Raw genomic sequence first — 15,074 nt, forward strand, 5'->3', positions numbered from 1 at the left:
TGCTCTCTACAGTTACCAGAAAGGAGGGCGTAGTGAGGAAGGTGTTGGGCTCTTCTCCCTAGCAGCAAGCAGTAGGAGGAGAGGAAATGGCCTCAAGCTGCACCAGGGGAAATTTAGGTTGGATATTAGAATAAATTTCTTTCCTGAGAGGGTTCTCAAACCCTGGAATTGGCTTCCCAGGGAGGTGGTTGAATCCCTGTTGCTGGAGTTGTTTCAAAAAGGCAGAGATGTGGTGCTGAGGGACATGGTTTAGCACCAGCCTTGGTAGAGTTAGAGAATTGTTGGACTCAATGATCTTAAAGGTCTTTCCCACCCTAAACAATTCTGTGATTCTATGTGCACTTCTGCTTTGTGTTACCTGCTTGAGCTTTGTTCCTTCAGTCACCATATCAGGTAGAAACATATTTGGTCTCTGACTGTGGTACACACTAATGCAGAATTTGGTCTTCTCTAGCAATAAAATGGTTTTGCTTGAACTGAGGGTTCCAGTGCCTCTGACTCTTCTTTTGGTTGATTGCAACTTCCCTCCTCCCACCTCATCTGGTGCTCTTTTATGTAGTTTTCTTTACAATCTTTACTGGCCTGTCCAGAATTACGTGATCTTTAAGGTCCTTTCAAACCTAAACCATTCTATGAATCTATATAATACCAGGATTGCTTTTCTTGTCATTACAATGTACAGACTTTGTCCTCTATTTTTCTGGGGCAAAAATGTTCCAAGGCAGTTTAATCATCATGAAGAATAAGTTGTGTTTGTTCACAAGTCCAGTATGATAATTTTTTGCTGATAGAAACAGAAATAGAAAGAACTGCATTGAAACTATAGTGAAAAATAGTGCCAAGGAGGAAAGATTTATCTATATATGTGGGAAAAGAGAGAGAAAGACTTTGTCTGAGAGTCTGTCTTGTATTTTCTGTTTGCTACAGATTAGCTTCTGGAGTAGTAAATTTGGAGCATTGGATGTACTTCCAGGAAGGGGTTGGAAAAAAAGGCTTTCTTGCCTGTAGCAACTAACTGATTATTGACCTGTTGAGAGCTGATCAGGAATTTTGTGGAGATACTATATTTGCTGGGAAAGAGGAGTCAAGGAAAGTCTCAGGGAGTCAGCAGAAGTTTCTTTTGCTGAGGAGCAGTACTATGTGATGCTGTGTGAGTCCATACAGAGGCTGCTGCAATCAAACTTTTATTAGTTCCTGTTCTTCCCACACCATTGCTACTGGGATTGGGTCTGCACAGTGGCTTGCAGATGGCAGCTGGAGGTTCTGCCCATGCTCCAAGCTCACTGAAGCAAGAGGCATTGGCTCTGCACAAGGTGCAGCTGCATGGCTTGGATCACAGGTAGAGTTTGTTTGGTGTGTGCTGTCATGAAACAGTGCAGGCAAACCCTGGATGAAATCCTGGGTGGGTTTGTTGGTATTTCTCAAGCACCCTGCCCATCCATCTCCACCAAACAATACAAAAACCTGCAGTGCTGAGCTTGGTAATATGGTAAATCAGAGTAATCATGGCGGGTTTGCTTTTAGTCTTGATGCTACTCTTTTCCTTATTCTTCTCAAACATCATGTCTTGCAACTCTGCAAATGTTTCAGACCTGAAACACACAGCAGAAGCAGGGTGTATTTCACTGTTCTGTTGTGGCAACCACCGTGAAAACCAAACAGAAATGGACCTGATGGAGCTGGTCCAGAGGAGGGCCATGAAAATGGTCAGAGGGGGCTGGAGCACCTGTCATACGAGGACAGGCTGAGGGAGCTGGGGTTATTCAGCCGGGAGATGAGAAGGCTCCAGAGAGACATTATAGCAGCCTTTCAGTACCTGAAGGGGGCCTGCGAGAAGTCTGTGGAGGGCCTGTTTCCAAAGGCCTGCAGTGACAGGATGAGGGGCAATGGTTTGAAATTAGAGAAAAGCAGATTTAGATTGGATGTTAGGAACAAGTTCTGCACCATGAAGGTAGTGGGACACTGCAACAGGTTGCCCAGGGAGGTAGTTGAGGCCCCATGCCTGGAGATATTCAAAGTCAGGGTCAACAAGGCACTGGAGAACCCAATCTAGTGGAGGATGTCCCTGCTGATTGCAGGGGGGGTTGAACTAGATGATCTTTGGAGGTCCCTTCCAACCCAGACCATTCCATGATTCTGTAAAACCCAACTTTGAGCACACAGCATGATAGTTCTAGAGTTGATGTTTTAATCAGGCACTGAGCTTGTGGCTAATGTTATTAAGTAGAGAAACTTCATTATGGAATAGTGTTGCAGCATTAAATTTTCCAGGTTCTGTTTGAGTTTGAGACAGCTTCAAAAAACTGAGAACACATAAACACAGGCTTCCTCTGCCACCTCCTTGACCTCAGCACTTCTGAACATGCAGTGACACACGTATTCATGAGCTGGCAAGATCCAGAAACACAGTAGTTCAGCAAAATATAACTGCAAATGAGTATTATATTAGAAATATAATTTTGCATGTGTCAAACTAAATAAAACCCCCACAAAACCAAAACACAGCACCCCCCTTCCCCCCCGCAAAGAAAACAGTGCTGCGTCAGCCTGGGATCTGGCTTTGCTCCAAGGAAATCCAGTCACACTTTGCTTTGATCTTACTTCAATGTCTCTCATTTCAGTGAATTGTTTTAGTGGTGTCATCAGAAGCTGTCCAAAATGATAGGAGCCCAGTGTGTTCAACTGATACTAAAGAAATGGGCATCATGCATAGCTGCTGCAGGCTACCAGGGGTAAAAAGCAGTGGGTTTGTTTTTAATAGAGCTGCCAAAAGGCATCTAATGGACACTTCCAGAAGGTTTGCAGCAAAGCTGTATAGCTGCTTAATGATCTTAAATTCTACAGATTGTTACTTTGCAGAGGATGCCATAAAAGCTTTAAAAGTTAAGAAGCAGGCTGGTTTGTATCATTGAGCTGATATGACTAAAGATGAGCCAGCAAGTGCCCAGGTGGCCAAGAAAGCCAACAGCATCCTGGCCTGGATCAGTAATAGTGTGGCCAGCAGAACCAGAGAAGTGGTCATGCACCGGTGAGGCCACATCATGAATACTGTGTTCCATTTTGGGGCCCTCACTCCAAGAAGGGCATTGAAGTGCTGGAGGGGGCCCAGAGAAAGGCAGCAAAGCTGGAGAAGGGTATAGAGCACAATTTTTCTGATGAATGGCTGAGGGAGCTAGGGTTGTTCAGCCTGGAGGAAAGGAGGCTGAGGGGGAGACCTTTGTGCTCCCTGCGACTCACAGAATCACAGAACCATAGAATTTTAGAGGTTGGAAGGGACCTCCAGAGATAATCTAGTCCAATCCCCCTGCCAAGGCAGGATCACCTAGTGTAGTCCACACAGGAATGCATCCAGGTGGGTTTTGAAAGTCTCCAGAGAAGGAGACTTCTCCAGAGAAGTCTCCCTGAAAGGATGCTGTAGTGAAGTGGGTGTTGGGCTCTTTTCCCTAGCAACAAATTATATGAGGAGAGAAAATGGCCTCAAATGGCACCAAAAGAGGTTTAGAGTGGATATAAGAAAAAAACTTCACTGAGAAGATTCTCAAACCTTCAAATAGGCTCCCTGAGGAGGTGGTTGAATCCCCATCCCTGGAGTTCTTTCAGAGAGGCAGAGATGTGGTGCTGAGAACCTTATTTAACACCAGACTTGGTAGAGTTAGAGAATGGTTGAGCTTGATTATCTTGGAGGTGTTTTCCTCAGTGCTTGGCTGAGAAGAAGCTGCTGCCTGTAGTGTCTCCCAAGCAACAGGAGCCTTACATTGTCTTGCTCTTTTAGGCCTCCTCTTAAGCCAGTCTTAAAGCTGATTGGGTTAGAAAGGCACAGAGGGCTGTGCAAGGCACAGGTAAGCTGGAAGTAGCTGTAATATCTTGCCCCAAATGATTACATTTGCTTCCAGTCCTAGAGAGAGAAATTCAGACATCAAAGTGTCTTGGTCATTCCATCTCCAGCAGTACTTAGATGTGATATGTAACAAATATTACCAGCTTTTGCTGTTGAATTGTGATTTAGAACCTTCTTCCTGCTTGGGCTATGAAACCCCTTACTGAGCAGGAATGAGTTGTGTGAATTGTTTTGGTGGAGCGGGCGGAATGTGTTGTCATTTGACCTGTTAGAAATCCAGATGCTCTTCTCCACAGCTGAAATGTTAGCCTATTACAGTGTGTCATGACAGATGCACTGGTAAACAAGTGAGAGTCCTTTTGGTTTGGGTTCTGGATAAAGGTGCCAAGGAAGCAAAATTTGCTTTTGTGAGCTACTGCAATAAAGCAGAAATTTGGAGGAAGCACTATTATCAAGAGTTTCTAGTTAGCAAAACCTGAGATAGCAGATCTTGTCCAAACTTGCATAACAAGGCCATGTCCAAGCCAAGAAAGAAATCAGATCTCCTGACTGCATTCTGTGCATTCATAATCCTGAGGATATTCCTCTGGGGTTTTAGTTTTTTTCCTTAAACAGGGAAAATGAAGGATCTCTTCAGTCCCTGGGGTGCCACGGTATGATCTCCCACTACTCTTGAGTGCTCTGCTTTCAGCACTGGAATGTTTGTATGCTAGTCACTTGCTGAAGGATTTAAGCCATGTATTTTATTTGTTTATAGTAGAGCTCTGGTGGGAAGGCAGATGTTGTGTGGGAAAGCTATTTTCTGGATCTGTTTATCCCTGGTCCATGGAATCCCACAGACCACCAGTAGCAAGTAGCTATTAGGCATCAGCACTGATACTGGCATTTTGAGAAGAGGAAATGTGTCTGTTCTGGTAAGCAGTTTTGCAGTAAAACCAGTGTTTCCTTGGCATGGTTTGACTTGGTGTTTGAAATGGACATGGAGTGGTGATGTGCACTTGCAGCCTGGGCTGTATCAAAAGCAGTGCGACCAGAAGGATGAGAGAGGGGATTCTACCTCTCTACTCTGCTGCACTATATCCAGTTCTGAGCCTTCCAGCATAAGAGGGACGTGGAACTTCTGTAGCAGGTGCAGAGAAGAGGGCTGGAGAACCTCCCCTGTGGGAACAGGCTGAGAGAGTTGTGGCTATTCAGCCTGGAGAAAAGAAGGCTCTGGGGAGATCTTCCAGTACCTGAAGGGGGCTACCAGAAAGCCAGGAAGGGACTTTTTACAAGCACTTGTGGTGATGGGATGAGAGGAAATGGATTGAAGTTTGAGAAGGGCAGATATAGACTGGATACTTAAGAAGAATTTTTTTACAGTGAGGGTGATGAGACACTGGAACAGGTTGCCCAGGGATGCCTCCTCCCTGGAGGTGTTCAAGGCCACATTGGATGAGGAGGCCTTGAGCAATCTGGTCCAGTGGAAGGTGTCCCTGCACATGTCAGGGGGGTTGGAACTTAATGATCTTCAAGTCCCTTCTAACCCAAGCCATTCTATGAGTCTATGAATCTATGTCTTTGTTTCTATATGGTCATTTGACATTTTATTTTAGGCACTGGTCTGTATTTATTCATGTCTGACAACAAACAGCTGAGTTGAGTTCCCAAAATACATCAGCTAAGCCATACTTCACTTTGGTCTTCTTTAGAAGAGATGGTTCTAAATAAACCTCATTTGAAGGCCTGTGTTCAACATTTAAAATCAGGGGGTTTCACTGTGACTCATCTTCCTTTACCTTGGCATCTCAGGGGACTTAAGAAACTTAGCAATTGTATGCTATTATGGCAACAGAATAGCTGAAAAGGGCAAGTCTTTGAGTTCCAAAGCATTCTTGTTGTAAAATAGAATCTTCAGGATCTGGCCTTCGTCTCTCTTATGATACTTTCCACCACTGATTTCACAATTGGCTGCATTCACATCTTTTTACAGTTTAGGAGGAAACAAGCTGATGTATGAATTGTTTTAGCAGGAAATAGTCCTCTGCCTGGGGACATTTCCCCTATACTTGGGAAGACTAGAAAGCTTCTTGCTCTTGGTTATCTGTTAGTCTCTCCAAGACTCTTTAGGCTTGCAAATTGCCAAAGCCACAAGTGCTGAGAGAGCAAAGCAAACACTGTAGAAGTGCAATTTTTGCATTTTCTTCTGGTTCAGCCAAAGAAATTAGACATAGATGACAAACACTTTCCTCCTTGGTGGGGAGAATGTACATATTTTCTTCAAATAAAGAAATAAAAATCGTTATCATTTTGTTGTCAATCAGTGCTGCAGCCTGTGCCTGAAAGAAGCAAAAATCTTAATTATTTGGGGCTTTCTCAACAGTCTGTACCTGAATGCCTTTAGGAGCCATTCCCCCTTGGGTTGTAGGGCAGGGGAGATTCGAGTTGTGCCTCTTTTTGAGTTGCAGCCTGACTGCCAAGATGTGGAAGCTCAATTTAGATCAGACATTAGGAAGAAATTCTTCCCCATGAGGGTGGTGAGGCGCTGGAACAGGTTGCCTAGAGAAGTTGTGAAGGCTTCAAGACTGGAAGTGTTGAAAGCCTGGTTGGATGGAGCCTTGAACAACCTGGTCCAGTAGGAGATATCCCTTCTACCCATGGCAGGGCAGGTTGAACTAGATGAACTTTAAGGCCTCTTCCCACCCAAACCATTCCATGATTCTGTGTAAGTCACCTTCAAGGCTAATTGCCATTGCGGCACCCTGCATGTGTTCTTGATGTGAAACCAGCCTTTTTCTGGGGTGTTTGGTCTGGCCTGAATGCCTACAGGGAAACAGTTACAAGCTGCATCAGGGGAGGTTTAGGTTGGATATTAGGAAATATTTCTTTGCTGAAAGGGTTCTCAAGCATTGGAATGGTCTGCCCAGGACAGTGGTGGAGTTGCCGTCCCTGGAGGTGTTGAAGTGGCATGTCAACCTGGCACTTCGGGACACGGTTTAGTGTTGACCTGTGGGTGGGTTTGAGGCAGACCCCCTCCCCACAACAACCATCCTCTGCTACCAAGAATGTGCTGGGTTGAGGCAGCCCCCTCTCTCCCCACCACGGGCAGGAATAAACACTCAGACAAACGGATTGCAAAAGTGATGAAAGTTTAAATAGAAAGCGGTGAATGTTTACAGACAACCCGAAGCACAGTGACAGAGAGAGATCCCAAAGCAAACCCAGAGACATCCCATTCCCACCTGAGGGTACACCCGAGACCCCCAGGGCTCCTTCTTCCCCTCCACTGCTAGGCTAGTCTCAGCTGGCCAGGCCTGAGACTGCCCATCCCCCCATGGCCTTGGGCCTAGCCAGGCCCAAAGCCAGCAGACATCTCCCCCGGTTACCGGCTGAAGGAGGAGGAAGAGGAAGTGCTAGACCCCGCACTGGATCTTGTAGTGGTGCAAAGAATTATGGTAAGAAATACACAATTTCCTGTGTCCACCCCTCTGGGCTGGACTTCTGGACACAGGAAGTAAGGGGGCACCCAGCTCAAACTACAACATGACCCTTCAGTGCTGGGTCAAGGGTTGGACTGGATGATCTTAAAGGTCTCTTCCAACCAGCTATATTCTGTGATTCTATGCAATGCTTTGCAGAAGGTTCCTGATCTGTTCCAAAGGAGGGGAGAAAGTATGTGTTGTTTAGAAATGGTGAGTCTTGAGCCCAATTAGTCCAAATCCCAAACCAAAGCCTTGCGTTTCATCACAGCAGCAGTTGTGTGATGCATTCTGTTTTGTATTGTGGGTAGTAAACACTCCAAGGATGAACTTTAAGAGGCCTCTGGAAGTCTCATGCTACTTATTTTATCAGTGCAGTCTAGTTTGTTCTCCTCTGTTTTAACTGGCACAGAAAATGTCATGAGTTCACAGCTTGCTTGTATGTGTGCATGCTGTGGAAATGGCACATTTTGCGCTCTCAGCTTCCTGCTTAGGACTAAATTTAGTTGGTATTTAGCAGAAAATTGCTTTGGATTTGAAAGTTAGGTAGGGAAAGGTTGCAGCAATTAATACTTCTGATTTGTGACTGCAGCTCTGGAGGGGATTGAGTGCCCTGCTGAACCTGTTGGGCTCAGTGTGCCTCTCTGCCCATCTGAAAATACCTATTACAGACCTTCCCTGTAAGAAAAAATGTGGGAAGAAATCTAAATAGAGCTGAGAAGGTATCACTGCAAAGGAGCCCTATAGAATCATAGATCTATGAAAAAAAATCCCATTGTTTTGTAGAGGAAAGAAGATCAAGATAACAGAAATCTGTGGCTTTTAGGTGCAGCCTTTACACCTCCCAGGGAGTCTCTGATTATTTCACGGTTGTGGAAGGAGGTACCAAACACTTGGGTGTTGATTAATTCTTGACCAATATCTTTAGGCAGGCTGAATGGGGCTGGGCATTTTTTGTCACTCAAGTGTATTTAGCTGCATCCCTTGCAGCTGGAGGGAGGTGTGGAGAGCTGTGGGGCACACTTCAGTAGGCTTGATGAAGGCAAGGTGATTGTGTTGTGCACTGAAGTGGCAATCGTGGTGTATTGTCAGTCTTTCTTCATCAGCTCAGTGGTAAATGGGATCTAACAGAGTAAACCAACACATTATTCCATCGGCTTTCCCAGTGTAATGGCCAGTAAGTTTAGAATCTAGAAATAAAAATTATACTTTATACCTGATGGAGAAAGAGGGCTTGGACTTGAATCCAGACAGTAAATCCCTCCTTTGTCAGAAAACTATCAGAGGCTGTTAGCCTTGAGGTTTCTTCTCTGTGAAGCTCTTCTGTGCTTGAGGCTTTGAAAAGATGGTGTGAAGCTCCTCCTTGGGTGAGGGAGTACAGTCCAGCTCCATCCTTGCCTTTAGGTGATTTTGTACAATTGCCCAAGGGCTGCAGCAAAGCTCTGTGTGACATTTGCCATGCAGACGGAGTAGGTTCTTTATGAACCTCTGTGTCCTTTTTCCCTTTCTCTCCCTCAACTAAATTAGTCACTGAAGAATTGTACAACTGGGCTTTCCTTTAAAAAAAAGTTTGTAGGAGACTTCCAGTTATGTAGAAATTGGTACCCACCTCTGATTGTCGGGAGAGAGCTGATGGGTGTTTCTGAGCGTAGGTACAGATTTACTCATTGCACAATTAGGCTTTTTGTTTGCTTGTTTGCTTTTGCACAAGGGTTAAATGGGAGAATAATGAGAACAATCTATAAGCCACAGAGGTAGGTTAAAAAGACAAATCCTCAGTAATGTTTTGGTTTTCGTTCAACAGACATACATTGGCAGCGTGGTGATATCCATAAACCCCTACAGATCTCTGCCCATTTACACTCCAGAGAAAGTGGAAGAATACAGGAACCGCAACTTCTACGAACTCAGTCCTCACATGTAAGTACAGTGAAGAAATTTGAGTTCCCAGTCTGGCCTGAAACAGACGGCACCAGCTGTCTCTCTCCTCAAAAGGTTGGTGTTGATTAAAGCAATCAGAAATCATGCCACCACTCCCCAAAATAAATTTTTAATTAGTTAGTCCTTATTTTATAGAGAAGTCAAGATCATAGGATCACCCAGGCTGGGAAGGACCTCCAGGATCATCAAGTCCAACCATTTCACTCACTCCACCAAGTCTGTCGCTACACCATGTCCCCAGGCACCAGATCTATATGGCTTTTATACACATCCAGGGAGGGTGATTCAACCACCTCCCTGGACAGCCTGTTCCAGTACCTGACAACCCTTTCTGTGATTTATTTTTTCCTTATGTCTAGCCTAAACCTCTCCTGGTGCAGCTTGAGGTCATTCCCTCTCATTCCATCATTAGTTACTTGTGACAAGAGACCTCTCTGCAGCCTATTTTCAGGTAGTTGTAGAGAGCAATAAGGTCTCCTCTCAGCCTCCTTTTTTGTAGACTAAACAGCCCCAGTGTCCTCACAGGACTTGTCTCCAGGCCCTTCACCAGCTTAGCAGCCCTTCCCTGTACCCGCTCCAGTGCCTTGATGTCCTTCCTGCACTACAGTGCCCAAAACTGAACAGGGCACTTGAGATGAGTTACTCTTCCTGTTTGATGTATCTAGGTCTTGGTATGTGCAGTTCAGAATATTTTACTGTGATTGTTAGCAGTAGCCTTCATTACTGCATTGTAAAGTGGTCTGTTTTCAAGGAAATCTGTTTTTTTCTGAAGTCCAGGTTGGCATGTGAAAGCCTCTAGGTGTTAAATGTTTGAGTCTGATATCTGAAACCCTTAATTTCTCTTTGCACAATGAAAACAAGAACAAAAAAACCCACCACTCACGAGGGCCACCAATATGATCAGGGGACTGGAGCACCTCTTATGTGAAGACTGACTGAGAGAGCTGGGGCTGTTCAGCCTAGAAAAGAGAAGGCTCCAGGGAGACCTTAGAGCTGCATTTAAATATTGTAAGGGGACCTACAGAAAGGATGGGGAGGGACTAGTTAGAAGGGCTTGCAGTGACAGGACAAGGGGCAATGGATTGAAACTGAGGAAGGGTAGATTTAGGTTGGACATGAGGAGGAAGTTCTTTACAACGAGAGTGGTGAAATACTGAAACAGGCTGCCCAGGGATGTGGTTGATGCCCTGTCCCTGGAGACATTCAAGATCACACAGTGTGGCCCTGGGCAGCCTAATGTAGTTGGATATGATCCTGCTGAGTGCTGGGGGGTTTGGACAGTATGACCTTTGAGGGTCCCTTGCAACCCAGTGCAGTCTATGAATCTGTGAAATGATGAATGCACAAACATATTGAATATGCCTGAATGATGACTGTAGGAAAAGAAAATTCTGTTTGCCTCTCCTCTGGGCTGAGTGGAAAAGAGCCCATTCTGAGAAGGCAGCCACAATGTCATGAATATATAATGCAAAATTTCAGGCTAAAATATATGTTGCAAACATACTTTTACAAATAGTATATAATATTGCAATATATGATTTGTATATGATGTCAATTCCAAGCCTAATTTTAGGAATAGAAAGCTGGGAAGTAGGTTATCATCTCTGGGCTGCATCAGGAGTGTGGCCAGCAGGGCAAGTAAGGGGATTCTGCCTCTTTCCTCTGCTCTGTTGAGACCCCACCTCAAGCACTGCATCCAGTTCTGGTGTCCCCAGCATAAGGACACAGAACTGCTGGAGCAAGTCCAGAGGAGGGACACAAAGATGATCCAAGGGATGGAGCACCTCTGCTATGAGGATAGGTTGAAGGAGCTGGGGTTGTTCAGCCTGGAGAAGACTCCAGGGGAACCTTATAGCTACCTTCCAATACTTGAAGGGAACCTACAGGAAGGCTGGAGAGGGACTTTTCATAAGGGTGTTTAGTGACAGGACAAGGGGGAATGGTTTGAGGCTGAGGGAGAGTAGGTTTGGACTGGAAATTAGGAAAACATTTTTCAATACAAGGGTGGTGAGACTCTGGAATAGGTTGCCCAGAGGGACTGTAGATGTCCCCTTCCTGGAGGTGTTTAAAGCCAAGCTGGACAAGGCCTTGAGCAGCCTGGTCTAGTGGAAGGTGTCCCTGCCCATGGCAGGGGGGTTGGAGTAGATATCTCTGAGATCCCTTCCAACCTGAGCCGTTCTGTGATTCTTATTCTGACTTCCATTCCCCTTCTGGAATTCCTTTACATATTGCAAAGAAATCAAAAACCTTGTCTTGTGATTATAGAGAGGTAACACCACCTATATTATTTGGGCCTGGCCAGAATTATTGAGGGTAATGGGACATGGTTAAACTTTGTCCATAGTAGGACAAGACTTTGATCACAAGTGTGGGTGCTATGGCTGAAAATCAGATAGCTGATCTTCAGAGTCTGTATGGTGCAGTAACCACTTGAACTTATTAGATATCATAGTGGTGACATTAAAGTCAAATAAATGCCTGAGTATGGCCATGAATCTATGCATCTTCCTTCAGTCTTAGCTTTTAGATTAAAAAGAAATGATGTGTGGAAAGAGTTCTGGAAGTAATTTTGTTCTGATGAATTTTGTTGCCTTCACACTTCCTCTGTAACTTTGCCTGATGCATTGGCTGAAATGCAAACAGTGAGTTAATCAGATCAAATAAGCTCCTGGAAGTTCCTTGGATCTGAACTCTGTCTGTGTTCAGGTTGCTTGCTAAAAGAACTTTCTGCTCTGCTAACTTTGTTTGGCTGCATTAAATTTGCTGTCATATGAGGGAGGATGTTAAAAATAAAATCTGGGAATTGAAGTATGTCTGAAAGTCAGTGTGATGTACTTGTTAACACCAATAGGACCTAAAAGTGCTGATGGATGAGTTCACCATGAGCCAGTAATGTGCTCCTTTTGCCAAGAAGGCCAATGGGATCCTGAGGTGCATTAATAAGACTGTGACCAGCAGGTGAATGGAGGTTCTCCTTCCCCTCTACCCTGCCCTTATGAACCCATACCTGGAGGACTGGGTCAAGTTCTGGGCTCCCCAGTTCAAGAGAGACAATGAATTGCTAGAGGGAGTCCAGTGGAGGCTACAAAGATGCTGAGGGGACTGGAACATCTCTGTGAGGAGGAAAGGCTGAGACACATGGGGCTGTTTAGCCCAGAAAAGAGCAGTTTGAGAGGGGATCTTCTCAGTACTTACTGGACAGACTTTCAGGTGTGCCTACTGACAGGACAAAGAGCAATGAGCACAAACTGGAACCCAAGAAGTTCCACTTAAACAAGAGGAGAAAATTCTTTGCTGTGAGGGTGCCAGAGCCATGGATCAGGCTGCTCAGAGAAGTTGTGGAGTCTCCTTCTCTGGAGAGATTCCAAACCCTCCTGGACATTGCAGTCCTGGGTAGCTGGCCATGGGTGACTCTGTTTTAGCAGGGGAGATTGGAATGGATGATCCCCAGAGGTCCCTTCTAACCCATGCTGTGCTGGGATTTGTGATCTTGGAGTAAAAATGTCACAGTATCACAGTATCACCAAGGTTGGAAGAGACCTCAAGATCATTGAGTCCAACCTGTCACCACAGACCTCATGACTAGACCATGGCACCAAGTGCCATGTCCAGTCCCCTCTTGAACACCTCCAGGGATGGTGACTCCACCACCTCCCTGGGCGGCACATTCCAATGATGAATACTCTCTCCATGAAGAACTTTCTCCTCACCTCAAGCCTAAACTTCCCATGGCACAGCTTGAGACTGTGTTCTCTTGTTCTGGTGCTGGTTGCTAGAGAGAAGAGACCAACTCCTTCCTCTCAGGTAGTTGTAGAGAGCACTGAGGTCATCCCTGAGACTCCTCTTCTCCAGGCTAAACAATCTCAGCTCCCTCAGCCTCTCCTCACAGGGCTTGTGCTCAAGGCCTCACCCCAGCCTCGTTGCCCTTCTCTGGACAAGTTCAAGTTCTCAATGTCCTTCCTAAACTGAGGGGCCCAGAACTGGACTCCATGTCTGGAATCCATACACTGGAAATCTCTTTAAGGGTAGTGGATTGAAGTCAGAAAATGTTGAATTCTAACTTGTGTCAGGAGGTCTCATCTGCATGATCGTAACAGATTTTCCTTGCACATTTGGATAGCATGCCAGGTAATGGAAAATGTAAGACCAGATTGTCTTGGACAGATGTGATCTCTCCACTTTTTTTTTTTCAGCTGGTATTGCTTCTATATGAAAATTTTGTCCTCTGACAGCTAAGTAGACAAAATATCTGAAAATACAGGATTAGGAAATGATCTTTGTTATGGTTTCTTTTACAGATGCAGTGGTTTTGTTTCTTTTCAAGTTGTAGAAATATAAAGTGATCTTACTTCATGATCACCTTACTTCCCTTTCCACCTGTCTGCAGGTGCTTATGAGAACTGCAGAGCTGAGAGAGGCACTTCTGTCTCTGCTAAAACCTGGTAAACTGCTCACCATCTTCAAGAGATACCTCTCAGATATTGTAGGTGGACAAAATAAGTGCTCTGTAGGCTGCCTTATGTCATCTCTGGCAAGCCTAAACAACCTTTGAGACCATGTAATGTACAGTTCCTTGTGCTGCATCCTAAGGATTCATGCCAGTCCAGTTTCTCACTCTGTGAAAGCAGAGCTGGGACTTGAATGCTTGTTAATAGACCATGAGGTGAGCTCACAGGGTTGGCCACACAGTCCTGCTGCAGCCAAGCTGTTGTTCACCAGCAGAGTGCTTGCCTACCACACTGGCCAGGGTGGGCCAAGAACTGCGTTTGGGGCAGAGCTGGTGTCATCCTAGCTTTGGAACTTGCAGCTAATTCTAGGGTTGACTGATCTGGGAGTAACAGCCTGCTGCTAAAAGCAGGGTTCAGGCATATCTGGGGAGATTATTACACTTCCACAGAGACCTTGCAATATTCAAGATGTTGGTTTTTTTAGCTGTTCAGGAACTTCAATGAAGAGATGCTGTGAGACAAATGGCAATTTGTGGTATTTCTTCTGATGGGGGAGGGGTAAAAAGCCCCACACTGCTTTGGGGGGATGTGCATGATTATTTGTCTTTGATGTGCAAATCTGCACTGAGCCATGGCATCTTCAGAAGAACTAGTTGTGGGTAAGCCCACTGTACCATTTAAGTGTGCTTTGGGAACAGGCTTTTGGTTCACATTGAATAATCCTGAGCAGAACAAAACCTTTGACTGTTTCTAGGTCATATGCATTAGTTTCCTTATAAAGTGTGTCTGGAAAGAAAATGATGTATTCTGGAAAGAACATGATGTCTAGTTTCTTTCTTATTTCAGCATCTCCTTTGTACAAATATTCAATCTATTTTGTTACAGGTGTTACCTACAGAAATGCAAACAATTTACTGTAAAATCTGTCTAATGGTGGTTTGCTTTGAGATTCTGGAGTACTAGGTCAGTTCTAGGCTCCCCAGGGGAGAGTCTGACAAAGGCTATGAAGATGCTGAGGGGGCTTGAGCATCTCTGTGAGGAAGACCTGGGGCTCTTTAGCCTGGAGAAGAGCAGAGAGGGAGGGGATCTTCTCAATGCTGATCAAGAGCCAAAAGGCAGGAGGCAAGAGCTGGGCTGGGCTCTTTTCAGTGGTGCCCAGTGTCAGGACAAGGGGCAATGGGCACAGATTAGAACACGGGAAGTTCCACTTAAACAGGAGGAGAAAATCCTTTCCTGTGAGGGTGCTGAAGCCCTGGAGCAGGCTGCCCAGAGAGATAGTGGAGTCTCATTCTCTGAAGAGATTCCAAACCTGCCTGGTCATTGTGATCCTGGGCAACCTGCTGTGAGTGACCCTGCTTTAGCAGGGAGTTTGAACTAGATGATCTCCAG

At 45.2% G+C, this 15,074-nt stretch overlaps 1 protein-coding gene across 3 annotated transcripts in view; it reads left to right on the forward strand.

Moving 5' to 3' along the window:
* MYO1B (myosin IB) overlaps nucleotides 1–15,074 on the forward strand; it is a 147,216-nt gene that overhangs the window by 34,249 nt on the left and 97,893 nt on the right. For all 3 annotated transcript variants that reach the window (XM_054171309.1, XM_054171315.1, XM_054171324.1), the window contains exon 3: nucleotides 9,101–9,216. In XM_054171309.1, coding sequence (XP_054027284.1) covers nucleotides 9,101–9,216 — 116 coding nt within the window. The remainder of the gene's footprint in view (nucleotides 1–9,100; nucleotides 9,217–15,074) is intronic.

Source organism: Dryobates pubescens, chromosome 2, assembly GCF_014839835.1.
Source record: "Dryobates pubescens isolate bDryPub1 chromosome 2, bDryPub1.pri, whole genome shotgun sequence".
Lineage (NCBI taxonomy): Eukaryota > Metazoa > Chordata > Aves > Piciformes > Picidae > Dryobates > Dryobates pubescens.